At 40.7% G+C, this 19,148-nt stretch overlaps 1 protein-coding gene across 6 annotated transcripts in view; it reads right to left on the bottom strand.

Moving 5' to 3' along the window:
• The window catches only part of rapgef2b (Rap guanine nucleotide exchange factor 2b), a 122,019-nt gene that overhangs the window by 56,414 nt on the left and 46,457 nt on the right, over positions 1-19,148 (bottom strand). For all 6 annotated transcript variants that reach the window (XM_084353723.1, XM_084353721.1, XM_084353722.1 and 3 more), the window contains exons 4-5: positions 16,562-16,645; positions 1,673-1,748 (exon numbers count right to left, since the gene is read on the bottom strand). In XM_084353723.1, the coding sequence (XP_084209849.1) occupies positions 1,673-1,748; positions 16,562-16,645 (160 nt within the window). The remainder of the gene's footprint in view (positions 1-1,672; positions 1,749-16,561; positions 16,646-19,148) is intronic.

Genomic DNA, 19,148 nt, shown 5'->3' with positions numbered 1-19,148 from the left:
TTTGGTTAATTATGTTTTTCAGGGGTGTTCTGAGGTCTGTTTTCCCAATTTAATCCCTCTTTCAGGATGAATCTGTTTGAGGATGGATTTGTGAAAGTTATAATGACAGGAAACGTATAAAAACACCAAATTACAAGAATTTTTGAAGGTTTATCTCAATCTTTTATTTGACATAAAGCGTGGATAAGTATGGATTTGAATCACTGGTCTTAAGGTTAGATTCAAGATGTTTCCTGCTCATCTGAAAGGTTTCTTCAGTTCTGTTTGCGGGAAATATTACAAGCATTTATCCCCAGAGCTGCTGGGTTTATTGATTGTCAGTCAGGAGAACAATAATATGCATAAACTTTGAATATTAATTAATCCTTCGAGTCATTTTTAAGACATAAAATGCAAAACATTCTCTACTTCCAGCTTCTCATCTGTAAGGATTTGCTGCTTTTTCTCTGTTTTGTGTGATAGATGACTGAATATTTTTATGTTTTGGATGGTTTAGTTTGAGGAAATTAAGACAGTAACTGTCGGTTGCAGCTCTATTTAGTATTTGTTTATTTCCAATGGAAGGACCTCGAGGCGATAAATACCAGAAATATTCACTATATATCATTAGATTAACTCTGGGGAAGGCTTTTAGAGAACTCAAATCCAGTTTGGATTCACCTCCTATCCTGTCATGTTTCATCAAGTCTGTTTTCTCGCAGCACTGTGAACAACAGCTGTTTAATTTGCACAACATGGATTTCTGTCTCCAGTATGCTGCCTCCCTGTTAGCGCAAATTCATCAGCAAAACTTGCATCTGTTCTGATGTGCAGGCCTCAGAGGGCTTCTGTTCAACACATGACTGTATTGTGCTGCTGCCTCCTGCCTCTGTGCCCTCTGAGAAGGGAATGATTTGTTCTCTGCAAACTTCTTCTTTGAGCCAACATTTGATTTCCCACTAAACTGTGTCAGAGTTTCTATCCGTCCTGGACTCGAGGAACCCCTGCACATGCTGGACTCCAGCAAAGAAACAGTTAACTACAGCTGTGTTTTAAGGTTGTGATGAGGAGGCACTTGCAAAGATTAGTACAAAACATCACAGGACCAACTCTCAGATGATCTACTCCGCTGTAGGTAATGTAGGTTCAGTGATCCACATGGGGACAACTCACTCTTACGTGAAGGAATTACAAAATCAATAGTTATTATACAAGTAATTTTATGTAATGTTGATGCTAACATCAGAGACAAGTAGAGCTGCAGCGATTAATCGATTAGCTGTCAACTTTTAAACTATTTGCAGACTATTGTGATAATCCATTGATCGGTTTGCATAATTGTTTCGAGAAAAAAACTAAAAATTCTTGGATTTAAGCTTCTTAAATTTGAATCCTTCTGGTTTCTTCTCTCTCTTGACAGCAAACTGAATACTGTTCGGTTGTGGACAAAAAAAAGAGATTTTTTAGACTAATCGACTATCGATTAATTGAGAAAATAACAGTTGGATTAATTGACAATGAAAGTAAGCGTTAGTTGCAGTCGTAGAGACGAGTGAGAGAAAATGATCATGCATGAGTTTATTTGTTGTTTGTGTGTTTGTATAACAGGAAACAAGTATCACTCTGATTTGTGTATGTTACGCCGTGATGACTTTGACACTTGTGTGCTAAAAGTCTGAACAGCGGGACTCACCACAATCATCTCTGAGGGTTCCAGGACGATGCACTCACATCCGCGTCGCAGGCTGCCGGCTGATCGCTTCCCAAAGCTGGAGGGAGAAAAAGACATTAATGAAATGATGAGAAAAACAATTTTGGGTAACAAGTCGATGTTAACAAGAGTGGAGCGGTGTAGCACCCCTTTGTAAATGGTGTGTCTCTTTTGAGTTCTGACGGCACACTGAAGGCCAAGAAGCAGACAGATCATCTAAATATCTGCGTGAGACTGCAGGTGACTCTCTGCACAACATTTTAAATATGCAGTATGGAATTTCTGTAGAAAATGTTGAACAGAGCAGCATTGAATGGACAGTTCCTCCTTTCAGCTGTGACCACTCCCACCTGAAGGGAAACACCCGCCTCTGGAAAAGTCCACTTTCGTGATGTCACAAGTTGTACAGTATGCCTGGCTCCTAATGAGAGGGGGGAGCTGGAATATTAAAAGCAGCAGAGACCAAAATGTCTCGAAGAAGGGCAGCAGCCATGGAAACTCTGAGCATGAGGAGACCCAACTTGTGGGTTTGATGAAGAATGCAGCCTTTGTCCAGCACAAGACCTCGATGCGCAGACACAAGGACTTCCTTGTTTGTTATTTTTAACGTCTTTCGATTGAGAACGTGACCCACATCTTGTTGGTTTGCTGATACTTTTTTAGATAAACTCAAGTGACACCAAAAGAACAGACGGCTGTCGGGTTCATGTGCCTGCCTCGTGTCGTGCATGCGTGCTGTGTTGCATTATTTAGATTCTCCAGCTGGGATTTCATACCAGCAAAAGTGGGACATTTATCTTTAAATTCACATTGAGTCAAAGCTGGACTGGAAGCTGCAGCGATGACAACACACATAACCACAGAACAAAGAATTATAACAATTAATATTCGGTGCTCAAATAATGATAATAACCTGGTTAATTGATGATCAGTGGACAGAGAATTAATCTGTAACAACTTAATGAAATCATGTAACATGAACAAACTTTGGAGAAAGATATGCAGACAGACTCACAACATGTTGTCTGTGTGGATTTAAATGCATGAACGTGTGGATGTCTGTGTGCACCAGGTCGCAGCAATCATGAAATTGCATTTGTTTCCAGTAAAGATGGATTAGATTCACTGTCTCCAACTTCTCCTGGTGAATACTTCTCCTGGACTCTTATGGTAGTAAAGTGAATATGCTTACTGATGGTTACACACAACATTTGAAAATGTCACTGTGGGCTCTGGGAATCTTGTAATGGAAATCTACACCACATCTAAGTGCCGCATCGTAGGCAACTGGACTTGTTTCAGTTTCTTGAAGATGTTTCACCTCTCGTCCAAGAGGCAGTGATCAAGTTATTGAAACAATAGTCAGCACAGTGATTAATAACCAATATTATCACTTGTTGCAGCCCTAATCGTTTCATTTATGTATGTTTGTTTTGTATGTGATTTTAACTGGGTAGAACTATTCATTTATTTCTTCATTTGCATTTTTTTGGTACTTTATTTTTATATTGGGGATGATCCTAAAGACGAATTTCCCTGATGTTGAAACAGAAGTTTAAACTTGGACAATTCAACTAGACACTGAGTAAAAAAACAGTCAAAACTGAGCACAAGTCAATAAGGTAAAACCAAAAATATTGTGCATATTACATCTATGATTCAACAGTTAACTGGTGTTGTAACATCAATAATGGATGCTTGTTTTTTCATAAAGCACCATTTGTCTAGTTTTGAATGCATTTACTTTATCAGAGCTGTGAGTGTTTGTCCGGGCTCCGGGTTGCTGTTTGTCTTTATCATACATTGATGCCTGTTCCTCTAGTTCCTACACTTCACTGTGTGGCTGATGTGAAGTGACTAACCCCAGGTGTAGAGCGTTCTCAGTACTCACACTGAAGTGAGCAGTGAGTATGTTGTGTGGCTATCTGCACGAAGGTTGTGGAGGTGGCAGCTTTCATCCATCATACTGACAGGTGCAGACCTCAGGCACAGCATGTCCTAAATGCTTCGGAGCCCTGGGCATGTGGCTACATGTTGTGGGTACAGCCTGGTCAGGCTGGAAGACGAACGCCAGCCAGCTGCAAAGAGCTGGTGATACTCTACCTGCCACTTTGGCAAAGAGCAAATAATGATTTTTCATGGAGCCTTTTATTTTCTAAAAGTCGATTTAGCTTGCTTTGCTTTTCTCTTTCTGCCGCCTTTCACAGACAAGCCTTTGTTGGGTTTTGTGTTTTTTCCTCTTTTGTCAGCCGTTCTGTTGTTTCTCTGCCGGTGCTGCGGTTTTACTTGACTAATTTGTCAACTTTATGATACCTTCTGAATAACAGTTTGTCAAAGAACTACAGTGAACTACTGCTGGGTTGCATAAAGTGAAATCAAAGACAACATTCAGTGACAGGCCGGACCACGACGAGCTGAGTGAATAAAGGCAGTCAGGGGGTTAATGCTGATGGTTGCTGTTTGCTTTGCCTGAGCTCTGGTTTAATGCGTTTCAGCTCTGCTCGCAGCCCCCCGACATACACGAGGCTGAATTCCACCACAGGGCCGAGCGGAGCTACAGTACGGAGAGCTTACTCAGTGTTTTCACTCACATTCTCACAAGAAGACAAACGCTGGAATTCTCTTCCAACTTCTTTCCAGCAAAGATGATTTGTCAGCCGGGCAGCAGCTTCTGAGGAGCGAACGCGTGCTTTTGATCCGGTCTTTACAGACATTTAGAGTCGGTACCAGCTCTGATCCTGTTGAGCCGCTCTTGGCTGGCTCGACTGTGGAAAGGGGAGCAGTGATTCCACCCATTCTGCATCACAAAACACGCTTGGCCACTAAATGCAAACACCAAAGTGACATGTTCAATCATGTTCCTCCATTACATTCCCAACATTTGTAATCCAACCCACCATTTTGCAGGAGGCAAATGCCACTGGCAACGTGAGATATTAAAGAAGGGATTATGGAAGTGGAGAGTGAGTGAGGGGGTGGGAGCGTTTTTTCCAACACAAAAGTGTCTTGTTTGGAGATTAAAGCCTCCACTGCTGTATGACTAGTCTTGAGCAAATATAAAGTAAAACCTAATGAGTGGGTGAATGCATATTAGAGAAATAACATATGTCTAAAACTAACATTTGAATTTCTCAGTTGATGCTTGGCTGCGTTGGGGCGTGTGCATTTCTGCAGCAATCACCACCATCACGTCTGACCCATGCAAATATTTACTTTCTATTAGCTTCACTAAGGATGCTGAAATATGTGCACAATCTATTTGCAATACATAATTCAGCAGTGTGAAAACCAGGTCCACAAGTTGATGCAAGGTTCTCTCTTTCCTGAGAACTACAGTGTGTGTCGGCTGACAAATTTACAAAGCCAGATAAGAGGAAACATAACGATAAGAAGGGTGCCAGATGCTTGAACAGGTATCCAACGCTTTGATAACAGTGCTGAGGAAAGATTATCACTGACATACTTTCAAAACAGTGCTGTATGTGCTGCAACATTTTATATAACATCAGTATCTTCACCTAATTGTCCCTTCAAGGGGAATTCACTCTGCAGAAGCCATTAAAAATACAACAGACCACATGCAATACATAAATACATAAACACGTTGCATATACATGTGTAGACAGACATAACCTCAAAAACTCTTAAAAGACTTTTATACTAGTTTCTGACGTGCACATAGCATTTACATGAAGGCACGCATGAATAGTACTTGAGTAAGTCCTTAAGTATCTGATATTGAATGTACTTACGTATCAAAAGTTTTCTAGCAATTAATCGACTCAAGTATAAAAAAACAAGTATAAGTAAATTATACATAATTTACATTTATGTAAAAACTGTACTGATGATCGGAATCAGTGTTTTTTAATTTTTTTTTATCCGGCAATAAAATAAATTAACTGATTGATTAACTTGCTTCTGATGCAGCTGCATTCTGCATAAAGTACCAGAGAATGAAATTACTCAAGTAAAGTACAAGTACGTCAAAACTGTATTTAAGTACATTAATTGGATGAATGTACTCGCAAAAGTTTCTAATGTCAATCAATGCCTCATGTCAATCAAAGTAATTAGTTCAAGGTAATAAAACCCACATTCAATAATAAATGAATAAAGATCTTAATTCACTGCATTTTGCGACCCCAACTTCAACTGTACAGCTGCCTTGAGTCGTTCCCATCGCTTAACATCCATCCAATAAACCAACATTATGGTTAAAGCCTTTATCTTACAGGTAAAAGCTACAACCTTTCCTTCAAAGGGTGATTTTGAGCTGAATGCACCTGGCTGTGGTGCAACACCTGTTGCTTAAAGATGACCTCACATGACGTAGTTGTGTCACTAACCTACTTTCATGTTTCATAACGTCCTTCAGCTGCAGCCTGTCCTACTTTCTACACATCCAAAAATACTGCTTTTGTGCATTTTTAGGGGTATTTTTTTGTCTTCAGTTAGAAAGACATTGTGATGTATCGTAGATGATTGTCTTGCAATGTACTAAACATCCTAGAATTGCTGTATCGTGATATTATCGTTATCTTAATAATGAAATGAGTAATTCTGTAATTCTCACTCTGACTTAAAATCAAGAAATGAAATAAAATTTGAGCAGAGATTTGATGAAGGGCTGAGAACATATGACCATCATTTCTCTTCAAATATTTTATCTTGGTGGAAAATTCTCCTTTTTAGAGCTTGACTTGGTGTTATACTTAAAATTTTGTAATTCGTCATCAATCAATCAATCAATAAAACTTCATTTTTGTAGAACATCTTCCCAACATGTCCAACAACATTAAAGTTGTAGACCATTTATGCTACTCACAAAAATACCTGTAAAATGCTATAAATGGATGAATAAATACAAAACATAAAAATAAAAGAAACTAATTCAAGTGCATCAGTAAATGCGTTACATGTGGCCAACAAGCTATCAAGCAGCTAGCATGAACATAAACACTGACCCACCTGCAGACACATGAAACGTAGATTCTTTAAATAGCTCCTCTACTCTCCTTTTGAAAAGTTCCTGAATTTGCAGCCATCAGACACCGTGTATGAGCTGCTTTCAGACAGGCGGCCAGTATCTCCCTTTCAAATTAAACCCTGAAGCTCTCTCTCAGTTGACAGACTGACATCTCCCCTGCCTCAGTGGCCTCGCATTCCCCCCCGTTATACAACAAGCCCGGGCGTCTGGAATGTCAGTCCACATGCATCACCAGCCTTTCACTCTGCGAGCCCGGCAGCCCACCGCCAAAGCCTCAGATCCATTCTGCTGTCTGAATGAGGCAGTGCAATCCCTAATCTGCACCCCTGGTCTTAGCTGGAGGAGGAGGAGGAGGGTGGAGGAGCGAGGGGGGGCTCCTCACTCTGTTAAGCAGTTTAACTGAGTAAGTGGTGAGAGGGCACACCGGCTTTTTTAACCCACCAGACCCTTAAGAAGGACAAAGATTAAACTCCCTGGTTATGCAAGACTTTAGACCCAGCACAGGAGGAGGGAAGGGGAGGTCAGCGGAAGGAGAGGAAGGAGTCTCAAGAGTCCACGGCTGTTAAGTCAATGAAAACAGCATCCAGGCTAGAAGGGTTTACCAGCATCCTCTCAGAGCTGCAGCTGACCGTCCAGCCACCTCTCGCCATCCAAACATAAACAGAATACCTCACAGTAACAGCATGGCCGCGCCACACACATACCCCGGACCTTTGCCCCGCCACTTCTGAAATAGAGGCAGACACCGATGCCAAGAATGTGCGATTGACTCGTGACTTTTTCCTTCCCGAAATACAACCTCACCGACATCATGAAGGCGAAGAGAAAAGGGCATTGAAGTTAAGAGGGAGCACGACTAGACTAGCCGCTCAAAACTTCTCCAAGACGTATCAATCAATCATCTCTGCTCCTATCATCCATTTTTAACACATTCTCCCCTCAGCAGGAGCTCCATCTTTGTTTTGGTTTCAAAGTTGCCAAAAGTCTTGACTCACCCCCCCCGACTCCCCCCCCCACCCCCGAACTTGAAGAGCACACACCCCTTTTATTGGCAGCACACACTGCACACTGTCAAATCCAAAATAACATCAAAGTCGTGCCTCGCATTCCAGATTTGAAGGCTTTACTACAACCAGCTCCCGGCTCGGAGACGAGTCAGACTTTTAAATTGCAACCAAAAAACACACAGGAGTTTCTAGGCACAGCTGTGGTGAGTCATGTACACAGGAGTGAAGTACTGCTGTAGTCTGGACACTCACCCCCAACACGCCAAACTGCTCCCAGACTGACGCCGCCACCTGATAAGATAAGAGGGTCCCTCCTTCTAAAATATCCTCCCGCGGTTAGTCCCACAGTCCCACCGTCAGTCCGACAATCACGTCCCGAGTCCTGACACTTTGGTGTGACTGCGGCATATCGTCCTGCACACACCCCGCTGCTGCTGTCTGCGAGAATGGGAGTGTGTGGCTTCGGAAAGTGTGTGTGGATCAGCCTCTGCCCGCTGGCTCTGCCCCCTTTCTCTCTCTCTTCCTCTGTGTGTAACGTGGTGCGTTGACTGCAGCCAGCATTCCAGCGTACGACTCACTTCCTGCTACAGAGTTACAAGTGAGTGAGAGGGTGGGGTGTGTGTCCATGCACGTACGTGTGCGTGTGTTACGGAGGAGTCGGTAGGTGTGGACAGCTGGTGTCCTCCCCTTTCGGTAGAAGTTGCTCATGAACTTTCATAATCAATTGAGAAAAGTCAATAGATCTTTAACATAAATGCTGTCAAATTAGTTTTTGATAGAGCTGAAACAATTAATTGATTAGCTGCAGACTATTAATTTAATTGCCAACTATTTTGATAATCGATTAATCGGATTGAGTAATTTTTTTTAAAGGAAAAAAAGTCTAAATTCTCTGATTCCAGCTTCTCAAATGTAAATATGTTTTAGTTTCTTTACTCCTCTGTGACAGTAAACTGAATATCTGAAGATCTTTGGGTTGTGACAAAACAAGACATTTGAGGACACCATTTTGGGCTTGGAGAAACTGGGATCAACATTTTCTGACATTTTATAGACAAAATACAGCCCAATCAAAAGAATAAATGTTAGCCAAGTAGGTTTCTACAAAACCACAGATTCTTTATTTTACAGCTTTACGTTTGTTGAATTTTGTATTTGCTCTGTTCGGGTTTAGGTTCAAAAAACACTTGGTTAGGCTTCTGAAAAAAATCATGGTTTGGCTTAAAATACCTGTTTCGAACGCCACAAACACAGATGGCGATGGTCCGACTTCTCTTGAAAAATAGCTGGTTTTGTTTGCCACAAAAACAGCTGGAAATGTCCGCAGGTCTCCTTAAAAATAGCCGGTGGTGTGACTTGAACTGTGGTCGGCTGTTTGGCTTGTAACAACGCCACCACAATTTCCTCCACCTCCTGATGTGAAAGGTGGCTAACAAGCATATCGTGTGGACGTGATATGTCACGTTTGGTTCAAATGTCAACCTTGGCATATCTGTGGTTTGCAGAAATGCTAATCGCTAACATTACATCCTGGCGACTGGGCCGACCAAACAACTGGTCAGTGAATCCAGAAAAGCCCTCGAGCAGCCCTAGTTTACGGAAACATGGTTAGACTATTAGCACACTTCCTGGTAGCAGAGTATTTAAATTCATATTCTCCCGAAAGTTTTTCTATCTCTACTTTGTTAAAAGTCACATGCTAGAAGCTTGTAATGGTCACATGGTCCATCCTCTGATTAAATGTATAACCATTATTAAGATCAAAACCAAACCACTGGTCCTGTCGCTCTCTGAACACACTTTAAGTTGTTTATTTGAGAGCTGCACTTTACATTTCTCGTGACATCTAACTCTGGCTTCTTCTTATTGAATGTACTTCTTCTAAGTCTGCCAGATGAATTCATGCAAAACTTTCCACATCAACCACTTCCACATACTTTTTAATTTCAGCCACAGATCTCATACTTATGGATCAGCCTTGATCCTCGTTTGAATGTGAAGGCTAACAAACAGCTCAAGATGTAATGAGTCTGCAGCACGGCGGATGAAGGATTAGACTTAAGACTGCTTTACTGGTGAAAAAATAAACATAATTGGCGATGAGCGAATCTCAATAATATTTAACCCTCAGTGAAGAGTTGTTGAATGATCTTTCTGTTGAGGGAAACGACAAATTCAACGTTTTTTTAAATAATACAATCAAAATCCGAGCGATGCATCAAGCAGCAGAGACAATCCTGGATGCTCTCATTCCTATAATGTAACTAAGTAATGTCTCTTCATTAAATGTCTCTCCCAGGTACTGTAGGTTCTTCAAACTCCATGGCCCAGATTAATATTGCAAACTTTCTATTAATTTTTAAACTATCCAGAGAGAAAGTCAAGACAACCTTGATGACCTTAGCTGGGTTATTTTTTTCAGACAAAACTGCAGCAGAGCCACAGGAGGCGTTATACATGGGCTAAGTAGAACTTCTATGTTTAATAAATTGATATAAATGTGTAAAAATTGGTGGAAATCCCCTTTAAATTACAATAACACTTCAAGTTTCACATTCGAAAAGCTCATGAAAAAGCCACTCAGCAGTAGTTCAGTTCAATTCTTAAATTAAAAGAGCCAAGTCACTCAGAGTTATAACAGTCTTCAGTGGTGGCCTGTGGATGGATGTGTCACTCTGGTACCAGCACTCATGTGAATGGCTGTTTACAAAAACCAGAAAAGTTATTTTTAAATGTTTTGCTCTAAAATGAGGAAAAAAACTCTCATCGCCTGTAAATCAGTTTGAAAATGACACATAAATCTAAATTTCAACATCTCGAGAGTCATGAAACTCAAACTTGACCACATAAACTTTCAATCTAAGTAGCAAATACAACAGTTACAGATACAGTAAGTGTCGTTGAATAAAAATCCCTTTTCAAGCACAAACTGTTCGTAGCTTCCAGCACTGAAAAGAGATGAGTTGGGTCTGTACTTGCACAATTAGGGAATGAATTACCACTGAATCAGTTTTTATTTCACAGACACAGATGAGTCTGCCTGAGCTTCTGCTGACTGTCAAGAAATGATTTGAACGCTACTGACCTTTTCTCCCAGCGCCCAGCAGTTCACAAGAAAAACCGATGACATCCCTCTGGCTGCTGATATGAGCTGATTCAGTGAACAGTTGCAGTTTTGGTGAGCTGATGATCTGAAAACTGTTCAGTGAATGACCAGAAGTAAAGTTCTGACAGCGGTCATCTGATAATAAATGTAGGCAGCAGCAGGAGGGGAGGAAGTGAAACCAGCTAGGTTAATAAAGTCTATATCATGGTGGAAGTTCAGTTCAATACAGGGGGATATTATTCAAACTGTAACTAAGAATATCTAAACATGTAACACAACATTTGAAAATGTGATCATAAATGTTGCTGTTTGGGGGGAAAGGCTATTGAGAAAGCTGATATTTACATGTTTTGCCAAAGTTTAAGTGTTATGATTTTATATATTTTGAAGTGTTCTGTCCATTGCTTGAAGAAAGTTGCTGAGTTGCAGCGAAATGGAGAATTGCAGCATCAACACATCTACACATCTATCTATAAATAACTCACAACAAGAACAACCAACCGACAACTCTGTGGCAAATGTGAGAGGATTTTAAATCCAGAGAATCAGACTCATCTCACATAAATTGAACCAATGCCAAGATCAGATGACACATTACGAGCTTGATAGTGACCCAACCAACACGTGTGGAGCATCTGGAAAGAACATGCACCTCATTTGTGGAAATTGCTTGTTTTTATCCAGTGTGATGTGTTCGATTAGAAGACAACCAGCGCAAGAAATGACCAACAGACTGACGCGTGTCCGATTTTGCTTTGCCTCACATATTTAACAACAAAGCCGTGTGTGCTCTTGTAACTGTGGACAAAGGGAAGCAAAAGAACAATGATGTTTTCTTTCTGTTCAGCAAACCTGAAACCACTTGACCATTATTATCAAATCAGGAGTGGAGCTGCAACTAACGATTATCCAACACATTATCAGTTAATCTGCTAATTTCCTGATTATTCAATTAGTCGTTTAGTTTATATAAAGTAAAAGAAAAAGAAAAATACTCAACACAAATTCCCAGATCCCACATAAAAATCTTCATATAGCTTCTTTAGTCTGAATAACAACCCAAAACCCAAAGACTCTTCATTTAGGATCATAAATGAGAAAGAAGAGCAGCAAATCTTTACATTTAAGAAGCTGGGACCAAAACATTTTGACAATTTTTGCTTGAAAAATGACTGAAACAACTAACTGATCATCAAAATACTTGGTAATTAATTTTCCTTTCGAGTGACCAATCGATAAATCGATAAATTGCTGGAGCTCTCGTCAGGAAAATGCCAAATGACTCCTTCCTGAAGTGGCGATGTCACCCTCTGCACACATATGTACTGTATCTCCGATGATTAACTCATGTGTGCCTAACTGTATTATAAAAGATGGCGGACTGTGATTGGTCCACTGTGCAGTCTGCCTCGTCTCTCCACCAGGACCAGACAACAACCACCACCGTCCAGCCCGACCCTGACATGAAAACACCAGATTTAAGGTTTTCTTGTGAGAACATGCTTCATACAGCACGTGTTTCTACATGTTTCTGTGTCACCCCGCATACTGAGACGTATCTATTTGGGTTGTGTCTGATTTCATGCTGGTCACACGGGTTAAATACAGCACAGAGTTTCTTTCACCTAACGACTGAGTCATTCCTCTTGCTCTGGATCACATCTCACTACAGAGAGCGGTGAAGGGAGGGCAGCAGAGAGAGACCAGCACTGAGAGAAGTGATGGAGGCATATCAGGTTTTCAACCTTGCTGCCAGAGTAGATATGAGCAGCCACTTCTGGGCCGGGCCTGCATGAAACCCAATTCCACCACATCTTTAAAAGCTTCAGGAAGTCCCGCTGGACTCCATTCAGTTCCTCGTGTCACAACCAATTTCCCCTCCGAGCCATTTAAACCTCACCATTTCTCCTCTAATCTTTTTTCTTTGTCATTATGGCCATTACAAAAACTTTAATGACAAAAAAACATTCCAAGTTTGTAGGAAGGAAATACCCGAAATTACTGTAAACTGACAGACAACACAACAATAGCTTAGATAGTAATCTGGAAACGCCTCAACATGTAAACAACTGTTCTATATTCAAATGTATCGGTGAAAACACTGACACACCTGTTGAGGTGTGACAGTCATGTATCTGCCTGTGACGTCAGCTGGCTTCTAGTGTACGCACAATATTGTGCCGTTACTGTAACTGACAGTGAACAGTTTCTCTGGAACCGTCACTGGGAATAAAACCGCTGTCAAAAAAATGGTTCCTTCTTCAACTGAAAATTGAATTCGAGTGCTGAGCGAGTTTCATGACCCAGAAGTCCTTGAAAACTTGAATGAGAACGTGTCATTTTGAGCGTGTCATTTCAAAAATGTTTTCTTGTCACTGGGGAAATAGGCCTCGCTTCATTTCACCCACAAAGATGATGTTTTCTCTCTGCAGCTGCAGACTGAGGGCTGTGGAAGAGGGCACAACTGTCACATGTACTACTAACACCAGCTCCTATCAGTTACAATGAATAAAATGTCTTCATCTAATTTTGAAGACAATTATATCTACAACAACCAATAACAACATGCCAGATACTCAACCAACCAATCAGCACACAGTACAGAATCTGTGACCCGTCATGGTGTCACACTCAATCAGAACGAACTGATAAGTCAACACAAGAAAGGAGTCAACATGTACTGATGGTTTGAGTAGTTATTGGGATCTATATAATAATATACTGTTCATTTATCATGCTGTGGACTAATCTAAGTTTTGTGGCGCTCTAGCAACACATTACTTCCACCTTTTCTTCTGAGAAAGGACAGGCGATATTTACAGCAGACCAGCGCCGCAGGGATTTTAATTTCCAATACAACATGGCTACCTGCTCGAAGGTGTGTCTTTAACTGTTGATGTGGCCGTCTTGAGAATTGGTCGACGGAGCGGCTGTAAACACTCTTCCTCCCTGCAGTATTATCCAAGAATAGCTGCTTCACTATTTCAGTAATAAACACATTTCACTAACCATAAATTCTTCACAATAAAAGTCCCCCAATATTTAGTTATATAAAAGCTTTTATTATGACGCAGCAAAACCAGGAAATGTTTAGCTTGGAGCAGCTGTAACTTCACCAAACTCCTGAAACAGCCTAAAGCGAACATGATGAACCAGTAAAATAAAGCAGATGTCTGAAAGTGTAAACGAGGCCGCAGGAGAGAAGCTACAAAGGTACTAAGAGCTGAAGACGCAAAGACTTTTGAAATGTCTTTCTCTCTGGTCTACTGCACAAGCATTAGTCTCACAATTGCGACGCATGTTTGCTTGAGGGTGAGACACGGGGCGTGTTATGGGTTGAACGCAGTCGTGTGACGTCACCGCGGCCTGTTTGGAGGCGGGGCAGGTGCGCCGTTGTCCCACTCCAGTGAAGGTCCATCTCGGGTGTGGCTTGGCTCAACTCGGCACCGTTAACTGCTCCATATTCTGATTGAAGTGATTCTGATTGCTAAAGCTCAATTTCCAGTTTGTGCATCAAATGATTAGTTTAGTGCAGTTGACAGAATTAAGACGGTCTTGTGCAACACAGCTGGCATCTCTCAAACAAAGTGAGCTAACTTCATACAGTCTCATGCAGCAGAGTGGACTCCTACACAGGCTTCCTTGCAACATATGCTTAGTAAACATTTTCAGAGCTCAGTCTTCCCCAGCGACTGCAGTCGGGCATTAACTTTAATCTGCCAATACCTGCAAATCCCCCTCCGGTATCCCATACACCCACTTTCACCTTGTCAAAACTGAAAAGGTCGTTTTTTAAGAGGGGAGCAGCTTTTTGGCACATTTCCGATCAAGTCTTCCGTTTTAAATGCCTCCCACGTTCGTGTGAATCCAGAGAATGACCGCTGCCGACCCCCACAGTGCGCTGCTGGGATAGCTCTACTGCACGGGCCAGAGTGGCGACCTCGAGCTCTGAGTGGCCGTAGGTGTGTGTTATGCAAGCCTAATGGATAAAAAGATCATTGTTTTCAAGACGCCCACAGAGATGGTTCATGTAACAGATCTGCTTGTGAAATCGCAGCTTTTTAACATTTGGGTCTTGGCTTTAGAGGCGATGATCACTGCTGTGAGCTGATGGCTGAGAGCTGCAGAGGGAAACATTAGTCCTCTGAACGTGTCGTAGATAATTATGATCCATCATGGGGGTCGGGCTCTGGTGACACTCACCGTCTACAACTCTTTACTTCTTTAAAATCCTACTTCAAACATTTGTTTCTTGAAAACCTACCTTTTCAGAAAAGGGGTGTGGAGTTATATATAAATCATGAGACCTCAAACACTTTTTTAAGCATTAACAAAATGAGATTGTTGCATTTTTTCCTTCAGTGAAGCCGACACTATAATCAGAGCAACTGTTTCTACACAGTGTGACTTCTGTTGATGTTAAAATGCGGTGGTGTGTTGTTGTTGTGCTAAATTATGGAAGGGACAATATTAATATATGTGTAACACTTTACATCCTCTTATTGGTATGAATGCAAGCATAAACATTCAATAGATGATTTATAACAAAATAATGTTGTTGTACTCAGCTGATGTCAACTATCTGAGTAAACCCGTCCTGATGTAGAATCTGCACATTTAAAGGGGAAAGTTCTGAGTTCTGTTAGCAGGAACTTTAGTCTCTGTGTCTTCTTGTGAACTGGCCGTGTTGTGGTCTTCCTCTGCTTCCTCTTTTCATTCTGGACTTTTTCTTGGGAATATTCGCATTTTCTTTGCTCTGTGTTTTGTCAGTTTCAATATCTGTAAAGTGAAACCGTAATATCACTTTGACATTTTGGAGCTTAGGTTTTATCTACTCGAATACATAAATCTGCTAATGAAGTGAGATGTTTGTCGAGGCGGCGCAGCTTGTGTGTAACAAGTCTGTAGAGCAGCTTGTGATGCAGGAATGTACTGTTAAGACCGTGTTGGCTGGCGTGTTAGCATTTGCATGGTGTGACAGAGGGAATCTATGCAAAGAAAGTTAGTTTTTTCTTTTCAATGAGAATTTTGTTAGTCATATTTGTGTGCATTGTATGCCGTCTTCTTTTCAAGTCAGGACTTTTGTTTTGGAAGGCACCGTCAGCATTTATGCAAGACAGCCGGTGCCAATGCTTTGTTTCTCAAGAACTGCAGGAAAGTTTTGCTGATCATCTCTGGTGTCCTGCAATAAACCAGGAGCACTGGGATGCAGGTTTGTTTGGATTATACCAGCAAGCAGTGCAAATTAAAACTGCTGCACCAATTATCCAATGTCAACACATTCACATTGTGTGCAGTGGTTGGACAATAATAATAAATGTGTTACTTTTAGAAATCAAAGGTTGCAAAATCCCTGAGTTGGCAGCAGTCTTCCTCCTCAGTGATTATTTTCTGTGACATAAATAAAATGTACTTTTTGGATAGAGAAAGCAATTATCTGGTTTTAACTCTGTTGTGGAGCCCAACAGGCAGATCTGTCCTCTGTGACCTGAAGTAGCTGCTCTGCTAACAATGTTTAAGAAGTCAATGTTGGTAAAAGGAATCACTCCTGTTTTCATCTGTGGATAAGAGAAGGTTGAAAAGAGGGGAAACAAACTATTTTGAGATTGAATATATTAAAAGTCTCTCTCTTGCCAGTCCAGGATTAGCTGTTTATCTCCCTCTGTGACTGTTCTAAATAAGCATTGAGGAGATGGAGCTGTTCACACGTTAGTGCCAAGATCAAGCCTTCAAACGACGCCCTGAACTATGATGGCAGATGATCCTACCTGCTTCTGGGCAGGAACATGGACTCTTTGATGAAGACGGAGCCGGACAACAGGATGTACCAGCAGCTTCCGATGTCGTCAGGACTGGAAGACAGAAAGAGAGAGACAGTTAGCACAAATACCACAGGGTGCAGAGGAGATGTCCAAAATATGATGACTCCAAAAAATGAATAGAGTGAAGAATTGTTTAAAATCGGCAAGATACAGGCCTCCAAAATCACATAATCATACAATATTAAAGCAAATCTATTCTTTCACGAGTGTGCAGGTACAGGAAACACATGTAACAAGATTATAACACCCTTATGAAAGAGTTGTTCTTAATTTATACATCATTAAATTAATAACTGCAGGAGTTATTTTCTTGAAAACTACTTTGTAATGTAGCATACTACAAAGGCCCTGCCACAAAAATAAGATCAAGGATAAGATGCACATAGTGAATAACATATAATAAACAAAATATACTGTAAAGACATAAACATCACACTGGATCAAATCAAACGGCACATCATGAATAAAAATTGTGCAAATTTTAATTCCTTTCTGTTCAAGAGTTGATTGATCATTTACTGTATTACCAGAAAATAAATTAACTTTGATGATTAACAGTTAATTGTTTACGTTATTTTTTAAGCATTAAAAGCTAAAAAGTCACTAGTTGAAGCCTCTCAGATGTTAATATCTGATGTTAATCTTGGACCTGTAAGACTGCAAACTAAATATCTAAAGGTTTCAGTGTGTTGGTTCACCAAAACAAGAAATAAAAAGGACATCATAACTAGGACATTTCACTATTTTCTGACAGTTTGATATACTAACCAGGAAAATCATCGAAAGATTAAACATGATGAAATTATATTTTTTGGAAGCCTGTGTTATGTAACGCTGGCACATCTGCGTTGTCATTTACTTGATCTACATGCTGCTGCGATCTAATGCGTCAGCAATGTGAGACTGCTCACTTTGCCAAATACAGATCACTGCTTTAAAAAAAAAAAAAGAGTGAAAGATGAAGACATGAGATAGAGAGAGTGAGAGTGTTAGAGAGAGAGAGAGAGAACTATGAATGAACTGAGGAATCATGTCTCATCCACCCACCCATGGCCCTGCTGAAGCACACGGACCAGGAAATTGGGCATTGCAGACAAAGTAAACTCAGAGTGACCTCTGGATGATGCTGCTGGCTGTCGAGTTCTTACAATATGACTGCTAAACAAACACACACACAGGCCTCCACCACACTCATGTGGCACTTTTAGCATTTAAATGAACTTACAGACACTTTTTCAGGTTTTGTCTGTCACGTGGCGTTAGGAGGAGGGAACATCCAGAGTCTAATGAGGAGAGTTTTCCCTCAGATAAACAACTCTCTATAAATGAAATTAATTCAGACTGGCAGTGTGAATAAAGCATGCTGTAAGAACCGTGTTTTTTTAATGTATCAGTTTTGTTTTCATGCTCATCTAGCTTATCTCAGGACTTTCGTGGCTACCAGAGGGATTGCAAAGAGATAATCTCACGAGGCGGAGATGCACTGAATCTTCTACGCTCAGTACATCCGGGATTATCAAAACAGGCCGTGCACGCTAACCTACCGAGAATGTAAATAAATGCTATGGAGCTGGATAAGAAAGTTAATGCTCACTTTCATTTATATGCAACCGGCCAGAGGGCTCAAAGAATAAACATCACATATGAAATCTTGGAACCGACCAGCTCTACTGCTGAATCTTATTTTTCCTGGATTTTGTTAATAAATTCCTAATTTGTTATTCCCGAGCTGAACAAAGCAGTCGTTTCTGATTTATGAAAAAATGCCTCCTTTGATAGTCTACATCAAACACGTCACCTCACAGCCCTCCGACAGTAAAGAGGAAGTGGAAATCCACAGGAGGAAGTATTCTCATGACACGCCACACTGATACCACCGTCCCCCGGTGCCGGGACATGAACACCGAAGTTCTGGCAGCGGTGGACAAAAATAACCACGTGTACAAAAATGCTTTCATTCTGCTGTGAAGACTCGTCACCACTAAAGCTGAATTATGCCTAACTGTCTCAGTTTGGTGCCTTTATTCTTTATTTCAGCGTCCTGACACTTTTATTACACAGCAGACATTATGAGTGTGTAAATGTTTAACTTATGTTGACAACTTCTGTCAGGTTGGTTTTGACTTCAGGGCTGCAACCAACAATTATTTTCAGTATTATTTCCATGTGAGATTAATAAGCTAGACTATGACAGTCGAGAAAATGCTTATTACAGTTTCCCAGAGCTCAAGCTGATGTCTAGAAATGCCTTCTTTTGTCCAACCAACAGTCCAAAACTCAAAGACGCTGACTTTTCTATCCCACATAGCAAAAAAAAAGCAGCAAATCCTTATATTTAAGAAGCTGGAGCCAGTAAATCTTTGACATTTTTTACTTGAAAAATTACTGAAACGATTAATCAATTATCAAAATAGTTGGGAACTCATTTTATTTTACTAATCGATTAATTGCCAAATCTTCGCAGCCATAACTGTCTTTTTATGACAATGAAGTTGTATTTATTGTTAGTCTTTTAAAGTACACATAACAGCCA

This window comes from Pagrus pagrus (genome assembly GCF_965226575.1).
Source record: "Pagrus pagrus genome assembly, chromosome: 5".
Classification (NCBI taxonomy): domain Eukaryota; kingdom Metazoa; phylum Chordata; class Actinopteri; order Spariformes; family Sparidae; genus Pagrus; species Pagrus pagrus.
Note: the sequence above shows the minus strand (reverse complement) of the source record. Positions and strands in the feature narration are given on the sequence as shown.